At 46.9% G+C, this 15,857-nt stretch overlaps 1 protein-coding gene across 4 annotated transcripts in view; it reads right to left on the bottom strand.

Annotated features, from left to right (window-relative positions):
• lili (LMBR1-like protein) overlaps positions 1 to 15,857 on the bottom strand; it is a 242,845-nt gene that overhangs the window by 162,342 nt on the left and 64,646 nt on the right. For all 4 annotated transcript variants that reach the window (XM_050177344.2, XM_055070089.1, XM_055070088.1 and 1 more), the window contains one exon: positions 14,361 to 14,464. In XM_050177344.2, coding sequence (XP_050033301.1) covers positions 14,361 to 14,464 — 104 coding nt within the window. The remainder of the gene's footprint in view (positions 1 to 14,360; positions 14,465 to 15,857) is intronic.

Below are 15,857 nucleotides of genomic sequence, written 5' to 3'. Positions count from 1 at the left end.
CTACTGAAGAAGAGCGGCCGATAGCCTTTGCATCAAGAAGCCTCACAGCCACTGAGAATTATTACAGTCAATTGGATAAGGAGGCCCTTGGTCTCATGTTTGGTGTCGCAAAGTTCAGGCAGTATCTCTGGGGACGAAAATTTGAAGCGGCTACCGATTACAAACACTTGCTGGGCCTGTTAGGTGCTGGGAGGCCTATTACGGAAACATGCCTGCCGAGGCTTCTTCGCTGGCCATTGCTGCTGGCAGGGTACAGCTACAGTTTGAACTATAGGCCTGGAAGCCTGATAGCCCATGCAGATGGGTTGAGTAGACTCTCCTTGCCGACAATTGATTGCTCTCCAGGGGCACCTGCGGAGGTATTCATGCTTCAAGGTGTCTATCCCCAGTTCCTTTCATCAAAGGTGGTTGCAGAAGCCACTGCAAGAGATCCAGTGTTGTCATGAGTGCTACAGGATTTATGGTCTGGTCATGTTCAAGACATGACCAGACTCTCGCCTGCCGTATGTGTCCCGATTCAATGAGTTGAGTGTGCATCAGAACTGTGTGCTCTGGGGAAACCATGTTGTGGTACCCTCCAGCCTCCAAGGGGAAGTCCTCAAGGTACTGCACGAGAGCCACCCTGGGGTCACAAAAATGAAAGCCATCGCCCGAAGTCATGTGTGGTGGCCGTTGTTAGACAGTGGCATCGTAACCACAATTCAAGAGTGCTTCGCCTGCCAACAACAGAGACTATTGAGACCAATGCCTATGATGCCGTGGCCGTTCCAAGACAGGGCCTGGTCAAGGATCCACGTGGACTATGTGAGACCTTACCGGAACTCCCATTCTTTTATTTCAATTGATGCATTCTCCAAATGGATTGAAGTTTTTCCCGTTTCATCACCCTCAGTGGAATGCATGATTGCAGGCATGCGGGTTATGTTTGCGAATCAGGGGCTCACAGACATGGTGGTATCGGACAACGGACCCGCATTCGCAAGTGAAGCGTACGAGACATTCTGGAAGAATAATGACGTGAAGAGGATGCTGGTACCGCCCTATCACCTGGCTTCTAATGGTGCGGTGGAGAGAGCCGTTCAAACTATGAAAGTAAAATTACAGAAAGTTGGCCCAGGGGACCTTCGTGCACAAATTGCACGAATACTGTTATCATATATGTCGACACCCGACAAGGTCACCGGGGAGTGCCCATCCGAGCTGTTGATGGGACAGAGGCTGAGGACTGCATTGGATCTGCTGCAGCCAGACCTAAGGAAAACAGTCCGCCAGAAACAACTCGCTGAGAAGATGGACTACGATCAAAGAACGAAACTGAGGGTGCCAGCACAACCAGAAGACAGAGTATTCACCAGGAATTTTCGGCCAGGTCCGAGCTGAATTCTTGCTGTAGTCACCAGGCAACACAATTCACAGGTGGAGGTACAATTAGATGACGGGCAACAATGGACCCGGCATCACGATGATGTAAGGCCACAGTCGATGCCCGACCAGCACAACCGTCGATGCTCCAGCCCTTCTACAGCACACTCAAAACCACATTTGACTTTATCCTAAGCGACCGGAAGTACAACTGACAGTGGTTTACCCGAAGCAGCGACAAGCTTGGAGAGTCAAACACTACTATCTGGCAAGCCCTATCAGCTGGAGACCAGTGACACCATAACATCAACACGCACCGATTGCTCCGCGCCTCCTTCCACAACTCGGCTTTGTTGAAGCACTAGGGAACGCCGTCCGGTGCTTCGGTTTTCTCCTTGAACTGTAACTGCTTATATGCTGTTAATCTATTGTATTAAGGAGGGAGAAAGTATGGTAACTGACACCACCAGGGGGCACGCGAGGGACAATAAAAAGGAGAGCGCATGACCTGTGTGGGCAGTGTGCCTACGCACCTCACAGCGGCTACTGTATCTTCATTGCCATTAGCTATGGCCGCGGGTCTGGTCACCACAAAGCCATTCATCGTGTGAAGCATTTGCATCTCGAGTCATTACTAATCCAAACTGCTGACACTATGCTGAACCACAATGATGGCAGCCCTCCTCATGTTTATGCCCGCTTGCGCCATCTATTCACACGCACATAATAATTTCCCCCATTTCGATTACTTTCATTGTAAACAAGGCCCCCGTACAGGAGCCGAAATGTCTTGGTTTCTTTATTTTTAATGTTTCTGGTTGGGGTCCGTTTTACCCTTGACAATGAGCAATCCTGACAAGACAAGTTTTCATCGAACTCTTGATTACACAGCATACTTTTGCATGCAGCTACTAGATGGCGAGAGCTGTGCGCTGACCTCTGATGCAATGTTACATCTGGGGTTTGCACAAGTCGGCAGCTGCACCGGCACAATCTTCACCAAAAGGTTTGGTACCGTGTAAAGGCCACACCTCGTCAAAATTGTGAAAAGAAAGTGTGACCCTTAAACGGGTCTATACAGTGATCGATAATGCCGCACGGAAGCATTGTAGTAAGCGCTTCATTTTACCCTAGAACACAGACAAAAATTGATAGTCAAAGGACCAGGCAGGATTCCGTAAAGGCTCAACAATAGACCACATTCACACTATCAATCAGGTGATAGAGAAATGTGCGGAATATAACGAACATTTATGTACAGCTTTTATTGATTACGAGAAAGTATTTGATTCAGTCAAAACCTCAGCAGTCATGGAGGCATTACAGAATCAGGGTTAGACGAGCTGTATGTAAAAATACTGAAAGATATCTATAGCGGCTCCACAGCCATAAAGAAAGCAACAAAATCCCAATAAAGAAAGGCGTCAGGCAGGGAGATACGATCTCTCCAATGCTATTCAGAGACCTAGATTGGGAAGAATTGGGGATAAGAGTTAATAGAGAATACTTCAGCAAACTATCGCAGGAGACGAATCTGATCAAGATCAAGATCAGATCAAGATCTGATCTGCAGGGCAAAGGCCTCTCCCATACTTCTCCAACTACCCGGTCATGTACTAATTGTGGCCATGTCGTCCCTGCAAACTTCTTAATATCATCTACCCACCTAACTTTCTGCCGCCCCCTGCTACGTTTCCCTTCCCTTGGAATCCAGTCCATAACCCTAAATGACCATCGGTTATCTTCCCTCCTCATCACATGTCCTGCCCATACCCATTTCTTTTTCTTGATTTCAACTAAGATGTCATTAACTCGTGTTTGTTCCCTCACCCAATCTCCTCTTTTCTTATCCCTTAACATTACACCCATCATTCTTCTTTCCATAGCTAGTTGCGTCGTCCTCAATTTAAGTATAACCCTTTTCGTAAGCCTCCAGGTTTCTACCCCGTATGTGAGTACTGGTAAGATACAGCTGTTATACGCTTTTCTCTTGAGGGATAGTGGCAACCTGCTGTTCATGACCTGAAAATGCCTGCCAAACACACCCCAGCCCATTATTCTTCCGATTATTTCAGTCTCATGATCCGGATCCGTGGTCACTACCTGCCCTAAGTAGATGCATTCCTTTACCACTTCCAGTGCCTCGCTACCTATCGTAAACTGCCGTTCTCTTCCAAGGCTGTTAAACATTAGTTTACTGCAGATTAATTTTTAGACCAACTCTTCTGCTTTGCCTCTCCAGGTCAGTGAGTATGCATTGCAAATGGCCCCCTGAGTTACTAAGCAAGGCAATATCATCAGCGAATCGCAAGTTACTAAGGTGTTCTCCATTAACTCTTATCCCCAATTCTTCCCGATCCAGGTCTCTGAATACGTCCTGTAAACACGCTGTGAATAGCATTGGAGAGACCGTATCTCCCTGCCTGACGCCTTTCTTTATTGGGATTTTGTTGCTTTCTTTATGGAGGACTACGGTGCCTGTGGAGCCGCTACAGATATTTTTCAGTATTTTTACATACAGCTTGTCTACACCATGATTCCGTAATGCCTCCATGACTGCTGAGGTTTCGACTGAATCAAATGCTTTCTCGTAATCAATGAAAGCTCTATATAAGGGTTGGTTATTGTTGTGTACTACGTGCAGACGGGGACGTGCCCAGGCGCGCAGCGTGACGAGCAAGAAGACCAGCGGGCTCCGGAACAGAGAATGCTTTATTCGGAACAGCGCGTGCTTCTTATACACGCTGGCGGTTGCTTATCCGCTTCTGATAACAAACACTGAACGACGCCTGTTGGCGCTATCACATTCCTTCCCCCACAAATTAAGTTCCTTTGCGAAAGTCCTCCGACTCGTAACGAACAGGATGGTGCCGCTGTCGTGGACTTCTACGTGGTACGGCAGGGGGCTCGGGTGACGTGGCATAGGGGCCGTGCTGGTCATATCATATCAATCAATCAATATTTATTTTTGACAAAACAAATACAAGATGGGTATAAGTACACATTCGGAGGTCCCGAAGTAACAACTGTCGGGGGGACCTCCTAACAAAACATGAAAAGGGGATAGTAAGATCGTGGCAAACAGTGAGTCAATGTCATATATTATACAGTTTCTACATCGGAAATAAACGATAAGATAGGAAAAAAATCTGTTAGCAATATCACAGGTATATTGAACGGGCTGAACGTGGGCTGAACGGTTGCCTCATCCTCTGGATTTATTTGAAGATGCTCTTGTTGACCCATTGGCTGACGGTCTCCCTCCATGGGCTGGTCTGGCTCGTGCACACCCGCCGTGATCCCGGTCACACACGCCGGGACTGTCTGGGGGCCTGCGTACGGCAGGTGCTCTGGAATGGCTGGCTGGGATGACTGGCATGGGGTAGCAGGGTCGTGGTTCTGCCCAAACTGCAAGAATATGTGTTGGCATTACTGCAGGCTGAGCACCCTGAAATAGTCCGAATGAAGATGTTAGCTCGCGGCCTAGTGTGGTGGCCTGGGCTTGACGCAGCCATCGAAACCGTCGTGAAAAGTTGCAAAATCTGCCAAGCAACGCAGAGTAGCACTCCCCGCGCCCCTTTGGAACCCTGGCCATTTCCCGCTCGCTGCTGGCAAAGAGCACACGTTGATTTTTTCGAGTGCGAAGGCGCTTCATTCTTGCTGTGTGTTGACTCTTATTCGAAGTGGATTGATGTCTTTCACATGAAGTCGACAACAGCCTTGAACACCACTGAACGACGCCTGTCGGCGCTATCACATTCCTTCCCCCACAACGACAGGCGTCGTTCAGTGGTGTTCAAGGCCGTTGTCGACTTCATGTGAAAGACATCAATCCACTTCGAATAAGAGTCAACACACAGCAAGAATGAAGCGCCTTTGCACTCGAAAAAATCAACGTGTACTCTTTGCCAGCAGCGAGCGGGAAATGGCCAGGGTTCCAAAGGGGCGCGGGGAGCGCTACTGTGTGTTGCTTGGCAGATTTTGCAACTTTTCACGACGGTTTCGATGGTTGCGTCAAGCCCAGGCCACCACACTAGGCTGCGAGCTAACATCTTCATTCGGACTATTCCAGAGTGCTCAGCATGCAGTAATGCCAACACATATTCTTGCAGTTTGGGCAGAACCACGACCCTGCTACCCCATGTCACACATGCTTGCTCTAGCGATAGTTCCATTCGTCTGGTGTGGTATAGTCGTAGCTCGGCTTCTACTTGCAGTGGCCATCCACTACGCGTGAGTTCAGCAACCTTGCACAGCACTTTGTCCTGTCTGGTAGCCTTGGCAACATCTCTGGCTGACAGTGGCGTCGTTTCAAAAACTGCCAAACAATCGGCCTCTTCATCCTTTGCTTGACTTGGAAGTGGCAATCTCGATAACGCATCGGGCACTTCCATTTGGGACCCTTTCCGATACTTAAGCTCGTAACGATATCCCGCCAAGATAAGCGCCCATCGTTGCATGCGCGCAGCGGCCAAAGTTGGTATAAGCTTGCAGGCACCTAGAATGCCGAGTAATGGCTGGTGGTCCGTGAAAAGCGTAAAACGACGGCCGTAGAGATAGCGATGAAACTTTTTCAACCCATATATTATGGCCAACGCTTCTCTTTCAATTTGCAAGTATGCGCGTTCCACTGCCGATGATAATGTTCGAGAGGTAAACGCAATGGGCCTATCGTCCCCGTTTGGTTGCACATGCGAAATCACTCCACCCAGTCCGTACTGGGATGCATCGCAACTGAGTGCAAGTGGCCGCTTTGGGTTGTAGTAGCAGAGTACTGGGCTCGACGTGAGTAGCTTCTTTGTTTTGTGGAAAGCAGCAGAACATTCTTTGGACCAGTGCCACCGCAGGCCTTTCTTTAAAAGAGCGTACAGCGGTGCTGCCACGGTCGCCAAGTTCGACATGAACTTGGAATAAAATGTCACCATGCCCAAGAATGATTTCAATTCCATTGCGTTTGAGGGTTCTGGCGCAGCCGTAATTGCTTTAACTTTGGTCCCAAAGGCTGGATTTCGGCTGCAGATATCCGGTGACCGAGGTACCGAACTTCCCTTTGAAAAAACTAGCATTTTTCCTCTTGAAGAGTTACATTGTGGGCCTGAAACCGCTGGAGTACTTGTTCTAGCCGCTCGCGACAGTCCGACGTGGTGGTACCCCCAATGATTACATCATCGATGTAGCATCCTACGTGAAGAATACCACTGAGAATTCTGTCCATAAGCGACTGGAATACTGCCGGAGTGCTTGCAATGCCAAAGGGCAGACGCTGGTATTGGAAGAGCCCTTTATGCGTGTTTATCGTCAAGAGTGACTTGGAGTCTTCACATAGCTCTACTTGCTGGTATGCAGAGGCTAGATCCAAAACGCAAAAAACACTCAAGCCCTCTAAAGCTGCGAACAAGTCTTCTAGTAGCGGAAGCGGGTAATGCTTTGTTTTCAGCACAGGGTTCACAGTGAGCTTATAGTCACCACACGACCGGACGTCTGCCCCTTCGTCCTTTGGCACAGCGACCAAGGGTGTTGCCCAATCGCTCCGTGTTACCCGCTTCACGACGCCTGCTTCCTCCCAAGTATCCAGCTTATTTCCCACTGGTTCAACAAGAGCGGAAGGTACCTTACGTGCTCTGCAGAACACGGGTTTGCTGTCCGGTTTTATTAGTATTTGCGCTTTGAACCCGGAAATTGGTACTAACTGCTTCGAAAAAACAGGCGTAAATTTCTGTTTCAGCTCAGTGACAATGTCTACTGACCGTACTGGGATGCATCGCAACTGAGTGCAAGTGGTCGCTTTGGGTTGTAGTAGCAGAGTACTGGGCTCGACGGCAGTTTTTGAAACGACGCTGCTGTCAGCAGCGACTTCGTTCCAATTTACCTTAAGTCGACTCAGCCAGTTTCTTCCCAATAGGCATAACCACTGCTTTCCTGCATCATCGACTATTATCAGGGGAAGGACGCAAGTCTGCTTGTTGTATTTTACTTGCACGTCGACCGAACCAAGGACTGGGACAAGCTCGCCCGTGTATGTTCTTAACGGATCAGCCACCGCCTCCAGGGGCAGGTGCGCCCAGTTCTGCCGATAGATTGCCTTTGGCATCACCGTCACTGAGGTGCCCTTGTCTATTTGCATGGTCACGTTGTGGCCCTCTACCTCAACGGTAACATAATACGCGGACTTGATGCTGGTGATACTACAAATCTGCAAATCATTATCCGATTTTTCCGTGGTGTCGTCCACCCAATTTAGTTCTTTGCGTCGTTCGGTTCCTCGCCTGCACATCGTCCTGAGATGACCTTGCGTGCCACAGTTGTGGCACTTGTACCTGTGGTACCGACATGTTCTTTCCGAGTGGTTGTTTCCACATCGGAAACATTCTATTGGTTCTGCCGCGACTCCTCGCCTGCGGTTTTCTCTGACGGGGCGTTGTTGGCCTGAGAGCTTGCCTATTTGCCTGCTTTCCGCTGTCAGGTCCGTCTGACGAGCTGCTTCCTCAGACTTAATTTGTTGCGACTGCTTCGATGCCATTTCCTGGTTCAGAGCAATTTTGCAAGCGCCTTCAAAGGTCAAAACCCCGGCGTCAGCCGCAAACAGCTGCCGCTGGGCGTCCGCGCATCGCAGCCCCGCTACGAGCCTGTCCCTCAAGGCTTGGTCAAGAAAGTCACCGAATGCGCAACTTCTCGCTAAATTCTTCAGCTGGAGTATGAAGTCTGTCACGCTTTCGTGTTCAAACTGTACGCGGTGGTTGAATCTGCACCGTTCCGTTTTGATGGCTTTCCGGGGACTGTAATGATTCTTCAGAGCCGCTTTAGCTTCATCGTACGTTTTACTGGACGGCGCATCGGGTACGAGCAGGTTTTTCAGTATTTCGTATGATTTCGGTCCTACGACCGTCAAGAATACGGCTAATTTCTTGCTGTCGGCTACCTCAATTGCTTCCACATACAACTCGAACCGTTCCACGTACGAGTCAAAACTTTCGGCCTTCTCATCAAAGCAACTGATTCTTCCCACCTTTGACATGTTGCCGTGTCCTCGAGGTTCCGCCGCCATGGCCTGGTTGCCTGCCGCGCTTGTTGTCAGCATCTGCCACGGTCCTGGGAAGCCACTTGCGTCGGTCTCACCCTCGTCGCCATGTTTTGTGTACTACGTGCGGACGGGGACGTGCCCAGGCGCGCAGCGTGACGAGCAAGAAGACCAGCGGGCTCCGGAACAGAGAATGCTTTATTCGGAACAGCGCGTGCTTCTTATACACGCTGGCGGTTGCTTATCCGCTTCTGATAACAAACACTGAACGACGCCTGTCGGCGCTATCAGTTATATTCTGCACATTTCTCTATCACCTGATTGATAGTGTTGAATCTATTGTTGAGTAGCCTTTACGGAATCCTGCTGGTCCTTTGGTTGACAGAAGTCCAAGGTGTTCCTGATTCTATTTGCGATTCCCTTAGCAAACACTTTGTAGGCAACAGACAGTAAGCTGATCGGTTTATAATTTTTCAAGTCTTTGGCGTCCCCTTTCTTATGGATTACGATTATGTTAGCGTTCTTCCAAAATTCCGGTACGCTCGAGGTCATGAGGCATTGCGTATACAGGGTGGCCAGTTTCTCTAGAACAACCTGCCCACCATCCTTCAACAAATCTGCTGTTACCTGATCCTCCCCAGCTGCCTTGCCCCTTTCCATAGCTCCCAAGGCTTTCTTTACATCTTCTGGCAGTACTTGTGGGATGTCAAATTCCTCTAGACTGTTCTCTCTTCCATTATCGTCGTGGGTTCTACTGGTACTCTATAAATCTCTATAGAACTCCTCAGCCATTTGAAGTATCTCATCCATATTAGTGATGATATTGCCGGCTTTGTCTCTTAATGCATACATCTGATTCTTGCCTATTCCTAGTTTCTTCTTCACTCCTTTTAGGCTTCCTCCGTTCCTGAGAGCATGTTCAATTCTATCCATATATAGTTCCTTATGTCGGCTGTCTTACGCTTGTTGATTAACTTGGAAATTTCTGCCAGTTCTATTCTAGCTGTAGGGTTAGAGGCTTTCATACATTGGCGTTTCTTGATCGGATTTTTCGTCTCCTGCGATAGCTTACTGTCTAAAGGAGTTACCACCAACTTCTATTGCACACTCCTTAATGATGCCCACAAGATTGTCGTTCACATCTTCAACACTAAGGTCCTCTTCCCGAGTTAAAGCTGAATACCTGTTCTGGAGCTTGATTCGGAATTCCTCATTTTTCCCTCTTACCGCTAACTCATTGATCAGCTTATGTACCAGTTTCTTCCGTTCCCTCATGTCTAGGCTTATTCGAGTTCTGACCATCCTATGGTCACTGCAGCGCACCCTGCCGAGCATGTCCACATCTTGTATGATGCCAGGCTTAGCGCAAAATATAAGATCTATTTCATTTCTAATCTCACCATTACGGCTCGTCCACGTCCACTTTCGGCTATCCCGCTTGCGGAAGAAGGTATTCATTATCCGCATATTATTCTGTTCTGCAAAGCCTACTAATAACTCTCCCCTGCTATTCCTAGTGCCTATGCCATATTCCCCCACAGACTTGTCTCCAGCCTGCTTCTTGCCTACATTGGCATTGAAGTCGCCCATCAGTATGGTGTATTTGGTTTTGACTTTACCCATCGCCGATTCCACATCTTCATAGAAGCTTTCGACTTCCTGGTCATCATGACTGGATGTAGGGGCGTAGACCTGTACAACCTTCATTTTGTACCTCTTATTAAGTTTCACAACAAGACCTGCCACCCTCTCGTTAATGCTATAGAATTCGCTATAGAATTCCAGTATGTTACCAGCTATATCTTTATTAATCAGGTATCCAACTCCTAGTTCTCGCCTCTCCGCTAAGCCCCAGTAGCACAGGACGTGCCCGCTTTTTAACACTGTATATGCTTCATTTGTCCTCCTGACTTCACTGAGCCCTAATACATGCCATTTACTGCCATCTAATTCCTCCAATAGCACTGCTAGACTCGCCTCACTAGATAACGTTGTAGCGTTAAACGTTGCCAGGCTCAGATTCCGATGGCGGCCTGTCCGGATCCAGGGATTCTTACCACCCTCTGCTGCGTCGCAGGTCTGACCGCCGCCGTGGTGAGTTGCTTTGCAGCTGCTGGGGACTGAGTGCCGGGGTTTGATTATTGTATTCATATAGGAGGTTGTGGCCAAGTACTGCCCCAGGGTGGCCAATCCTGCTCTGGTGAGGGAGTGTGTTACCGGTTCTGGTCACCGGGATCAGGCCGCACTCCAGGCCTGTTTATGCAATTTATCAACATGCATATTTCTTTTTTTTCTTTTAATCCGGTGGAAAATTGCAGGGCACCGGGATTCGAACCATGGTCCTCTTGCATGCGAGGCAGATGTTCTACCTCTACACCACCACTGCACCTTTAAGAATGAGACACACCTATTAGGTGGATGTTTAAAGTGGTATTAAACAATACCGTCCACTGCGAAGCTCTGTGATGAGGTACAGGGAGCGTCCACCTCCACCAGATATGTTACGTAGAAAGACGCAGACGAAAAGCTATATACAAGTATATTTACAAGTGAATACGCTGCACTTGGCCAAGAGGCAACAGCCCACGCTAGCCTCTAATCGTCCTCGTCGTCTTCACCCTGCTTGCCTCTTTGTCATCGCAAATACTATTCCGTAGCATTATGCTAACAAAATGTTTCACACAACTAGACAAACTCTTTACCGGGCAACTAAAAAGTCCTTGAGCCTGAGTTTTATAAGGTGCAACCAGGGTCCTTCAATACTTTCTAGCTGGTCATGAAGCATCCACGTAACACTATATATAACACTATAACGCTATATAGCACCTGCAGTGCACAGATCATGGCGCTGGCGCAATAGAAGGTGGACCGGAGCAGACGCCAAACGGATGCCGCAGGCATTATGTGCATACACTTGCCTTGCCCAAGGGTCGAGGGCATGTATTGGCACGTCGACACAGCATGCAATTGTCGCCCTGTTTCTGTACAGTGTTCAGAAACTTAGAAACAAACTATTTCTAAACAACTACAATGCCTTGTTTCATTTCCAGGTTCAACTGCGTTCACTACGGTGGCTTAATTCATAATTAAAATTGTACGCTTGTACTACTCCATCGTTAGAAATCGAAAACAGAGTTCATGTTGCACATTCACGTAATTGCACATAAAAAAGCCTGGGTTTCAATCTAACAAAGCTAACCAACTGATTAGTAAAATAATTACCATGTTACTAAACTTATTCTCAATTATTACTAGATTATTCTTCAATTACTGAATTATTATAAGCTAATTGCTAATGAACTACTAATCCCCAACTAATTACAAAATTAGCACAGCTAATCATCTGAATAACTAATAAAACAAATAGGTAATCACTAACGAATTATCAAACATAACTTACTATTTAGTCTAACAACTACACTAACTAAATAATAAGTAACGTAACAAACTACAGCAACAAAACAAGCTCAACCAACAAACTAATTACATAATAATTAAGTAATACACCAACTAAACCAATTAAATTAATAAGGTAACTAACAAGACTAATGAAACTAGCAAAGCTAACCAACTAATTAACTAAGTTATCTAACTGAAATAACAGTTATTCACTAATACCTTACCTAACTATAACTAAGCAAATATAATTACCATCTTAACTAATCAACAACAAACCTCAACATAATGACCCTAGATTTAAAAAAATTTAAGATGTAATGAACTATTTTCATTTCCCAATCTTAGTTGTGTATTTATTTTTTCCGATTTAACAATGTAACTTCGTCACAAGGTTTCGATTTAACGAAGTTTTTGGCAATTTCAATTATGTACTTCGAGCCTGTATCCAGCAAAACTATGTCGGCTGAGGCAAAAGTTATTTCAAGCATCCTTCTGCATGAAAACTTTGAGCGGCAAAACCACTGTCAAAGCACACATGCCAGGACGAGGTAGACAGGAAACACCGCTGTGCCATTTGTTGCATCAGTAAACAAGAGCTGACAATTCCTCCTGCGCAAGAGTGAACACCCTGTAATGGTGCAATCTGCACCACACATGCTGAAGTTGTTTTTCATGCTCAACCTTTAAAACCTCGAATTAACAAAATTCGCGATTTAACAAAGTTTTTCGCTGCAAGTTCAACTTTGATATATCAAGGTTCGACTGTAATTAATAACTAACACACTGAACCCGCAAACCAAATATAACTGATTTATCCAACTAACCAACTAGACAAAGTGCAAATAGAGACTGCCGAACGAAACAGTGTGTGCAAGGACAAGTGCCGTGTACAATTTAATCGCTAACCCATCGCACAATAAATTATTTTGCCAGAAGTTCCAATTGCATGTTCACTCTACAAACAAGTTGAAATAAATGTGGGCCTTTCCTTGTTGCAGCCACCTGGCATAGTAGCAGATTGTTCACCTTCTACTTGCGGCAGCACCTCTGGTACCACCTTCTATTTCTATATGAAACATTCAAGGCAGTTTCATGACCAGATGAAAAGGACTGAAGGACTTTGGTTTAACTTTCGTCGTAGATGTCAAATAATATTACAGCTTTGCATTTTTGCATTTTATATCATTCTGTTTGAATTGGTGAAGCATGATAATGCTTACTTTCACCCTCTGAAGGCAATACTAGTTTCTAAATGCATTTGAACCAGGATCATTCTTCTCTTTAGGTTTGGGACCTGGCAAAAGAAAATGGTAGAAATCACTGGTGTTTCTCACAGGACAATACAACTCCTCCTTTGATGCTTTTAGGATAATATTACAGTCAAACATCAAGCAAGGAGTGTAAGAGCTTGTACTGCAGCATATGCAATGATGGTGAGGATTGTCAGAAAGCAGATAAAGGATTAAGGGAATGTCAGGAAGAGATTAAGGGAATTGGGAAAGGAGTTTGCATGAGTAAAGGTTGAAACAGAAACATCACAAAACACTATCTGGGCATGCATTCGATCACAGTCCTGAAGGCACATGCTTTGGATGACCTTATGAAGTCTAATCACTCAGATGTGCCGTACACTTCGCAAGTATTTCTACCAGGAGTGGCATTGTGCGGTGCTGTACACTGACAAAACAATTCACCGGTGAACAAGTTTCTGATGCCAAAATGATTGAATTCCGATTTCATTAGTCCAAGAAGCGAATTAATGTGGCTGTTACATTAATGAAAAGGGGCCCCAGGCATGGTTGCAGTACGTGCTAGTGCATCGTTGACTGGCAAAACAGCATTGGTTTTCACCTACCAGGGAGTGAAAGTGAATGGTCAAACCACCTGAGGGACATTCTGGAGAAGAGGGCATTACCCTGGAAGCAATTTCACTTCAAAGGTTGATTTCAGGCCTGTACACAGGGACAAGGTGTTCCAGCAATGGAGCAGCAGCACCCAGTTTTCGGACTTGATCAGTTTGCACGAGCTGCCTTGTTCACCTGACTTATATGCACTCAACTTTCCTGTGTTGCTTGAGGGCAGGGCCTGTGTTACTTTCCACAAGAATATGAATAGCCTGCAGTATGCCCTTCCAAAGGAATCGGACGAAATCGATGAACAACATCTCCGTTCCACTGTGGATGCATTCTCAAAGAGTTTGAAGGCTTGCACCAAGGCACAGGAAGGGCTTTACGAACTCTGGCCATTTTTTTTTAGTCCTCAGTGTTTCAATAAATTGTTCATTAAGTTTCCCACCCATACCTTTCTTGGCAAAAACCTTTTAGGCACCCAGTAATTAAAAAGTTTCGTTCTTGTATAAAGTAGTACATTGTAGACAAATGTGAAGATGAGCATAGTGATCACGGTTGTTTATCATATTTTTGTGTGCTCGTATAGTAAAGATTACCTACGCAAATTTGTAAACATGTGCTTGCTTCAAATGTTGCATCAGAACAGTTGTAGAGCATGCTAAAAACACCCTATGTGCTGATTGCAACTCACTGTGCACCTGAAGTTCGGCCCAAATGGTGTAATGACTCACCTTTCGAGAACCTGGGAGCCCCTCAGACTCCGTAAACAGGTACGCAAATGGCAGCAGAATGAAGATGGAGATATTGGAGAAAAGAAAGATCTCGTTCCAGAGTCCTGTGCCAGGAAACAGACGCCCGCTCAGTGCAGCAGCCGCAAATAAATGGGCCACAATATAAAATGGGCTATGATGTACAGAAACTGCACAGTTGGTTATCGGGGATGCCAAAGTGCTCTGTATTAACTTCGACCCATGGGGTTATATTAAAGTGCAGCCAACCTTACGAGAAATAGTGTTTTTGCATTTCACTACAATTGGAATGACTTGGCCAGAAATAGTCAAATCATGCTAACTTTTCAACTAACAAATAGCCTTGGTAACACTATTACCATGATAGAGTAGAACTTCCTCGATACGATTCTGTTTCGTACGATTTCCCAGTTCCAATGTTCCCAACCAAGAACACAAAAATGACCCAACACAGTTACGCTCCTCTTTTACTAGTTAATACGTTCCCAGAAAATACAGTCGAACCTGGATATTTCGAATTATTGGCTATATTAAACACATAGATTATCGCCTTGAAAATCCTGTGCAAATCCAAAGAAAAGTTGCGTCATATATCGAACTCTAATTTCGCAGGTCATTTGACATATCGAACCCCTCGCCGCGCACTGGAAGGTGTGCTTTCTCCAAAGGCAGGCATCTGCTACGCCCATGCTCGGTTGTTCGCCGCCGTATGACAGTTGCAAGCTGCGTGCGCAGAGAAAACTGGCTTGGCAACGGCCAGTCTAGAGCAGCGTCACTCCCTGGAAGGTGCGCTTTCCCCAAAGCCCCTCACATCTCCCGCAGTCATTCGGTGTGCGACGCCGCGTGACTTTTGCAAGCCACATGCGTGAAAGAATGAGGAAACCGGCTTGGCAACGGCCAGTCTAGAGCAGCGTCACTCCCTGGAAGGTGCGCTTTCCCCAAAGCCCCTCACATCTCCCGCAGTCATTCGGTGTGCGACGCCGCGTGACTTTTGCAAGCCACATGCGTGAAAGAATGAGGAAACCGGCTTGGCAACGGCCAGTCTAGAGCAGCGTCACTCCCTGGAAGGTGCGCTTTCCCCAAAGCCCCTCACATCTCCCGCAGTCATTCGGTGTGCGACGCCGCGTGACTTTTGCAAGCCACATGCGTGAAAGAATGAGGAAACCGGCTTGGCAACGGCCAGTCTAGAGCAGCGTCACTCCCTGGAAGGTGCGCTTTCCCCAAAGCCCCTCGCATCTCCCGCGGTCGTTAGGCGCACGACGCCCCGGGGCGTTTGCAAGCCACGTGTGTGAAGAAACAAGAAAACCGGTTTGGCAAAAGCCGGTATAGAGAAGACACAGCCAATGGAGCCGTAGTTGGGGAGACAATGCGAAAAAGCGAACAGGGGTGTGAGGGAGGCATGCACGGCGCATGCCGCCATTATGGCCATTACTGCCGAGTGCTGTCAAGCTCTCTCTCCGTCCTTCCCTCTCTTCTTTT

The sequence above is a fragment of the Dermacentor andersoni genome, chromosome 5 (assembly GCF_023375885.2).
Source record: "Dermacentor andersoni chromosome 5, qqDerAnde1_hic_scaffold, whole genome shotgun sequence".
In the NCBI taxonomy this organism is placed as follows: domain Eukaryota; kingdom Metazoa; phylum Arthropoda; class Arachnida; order Ixodida; family Ixodidae; genus Dermacentor; species Dermacentor andersoni.
This window is presented reverse-complemented; position numbering and strand designations above follow the sequence as displayed.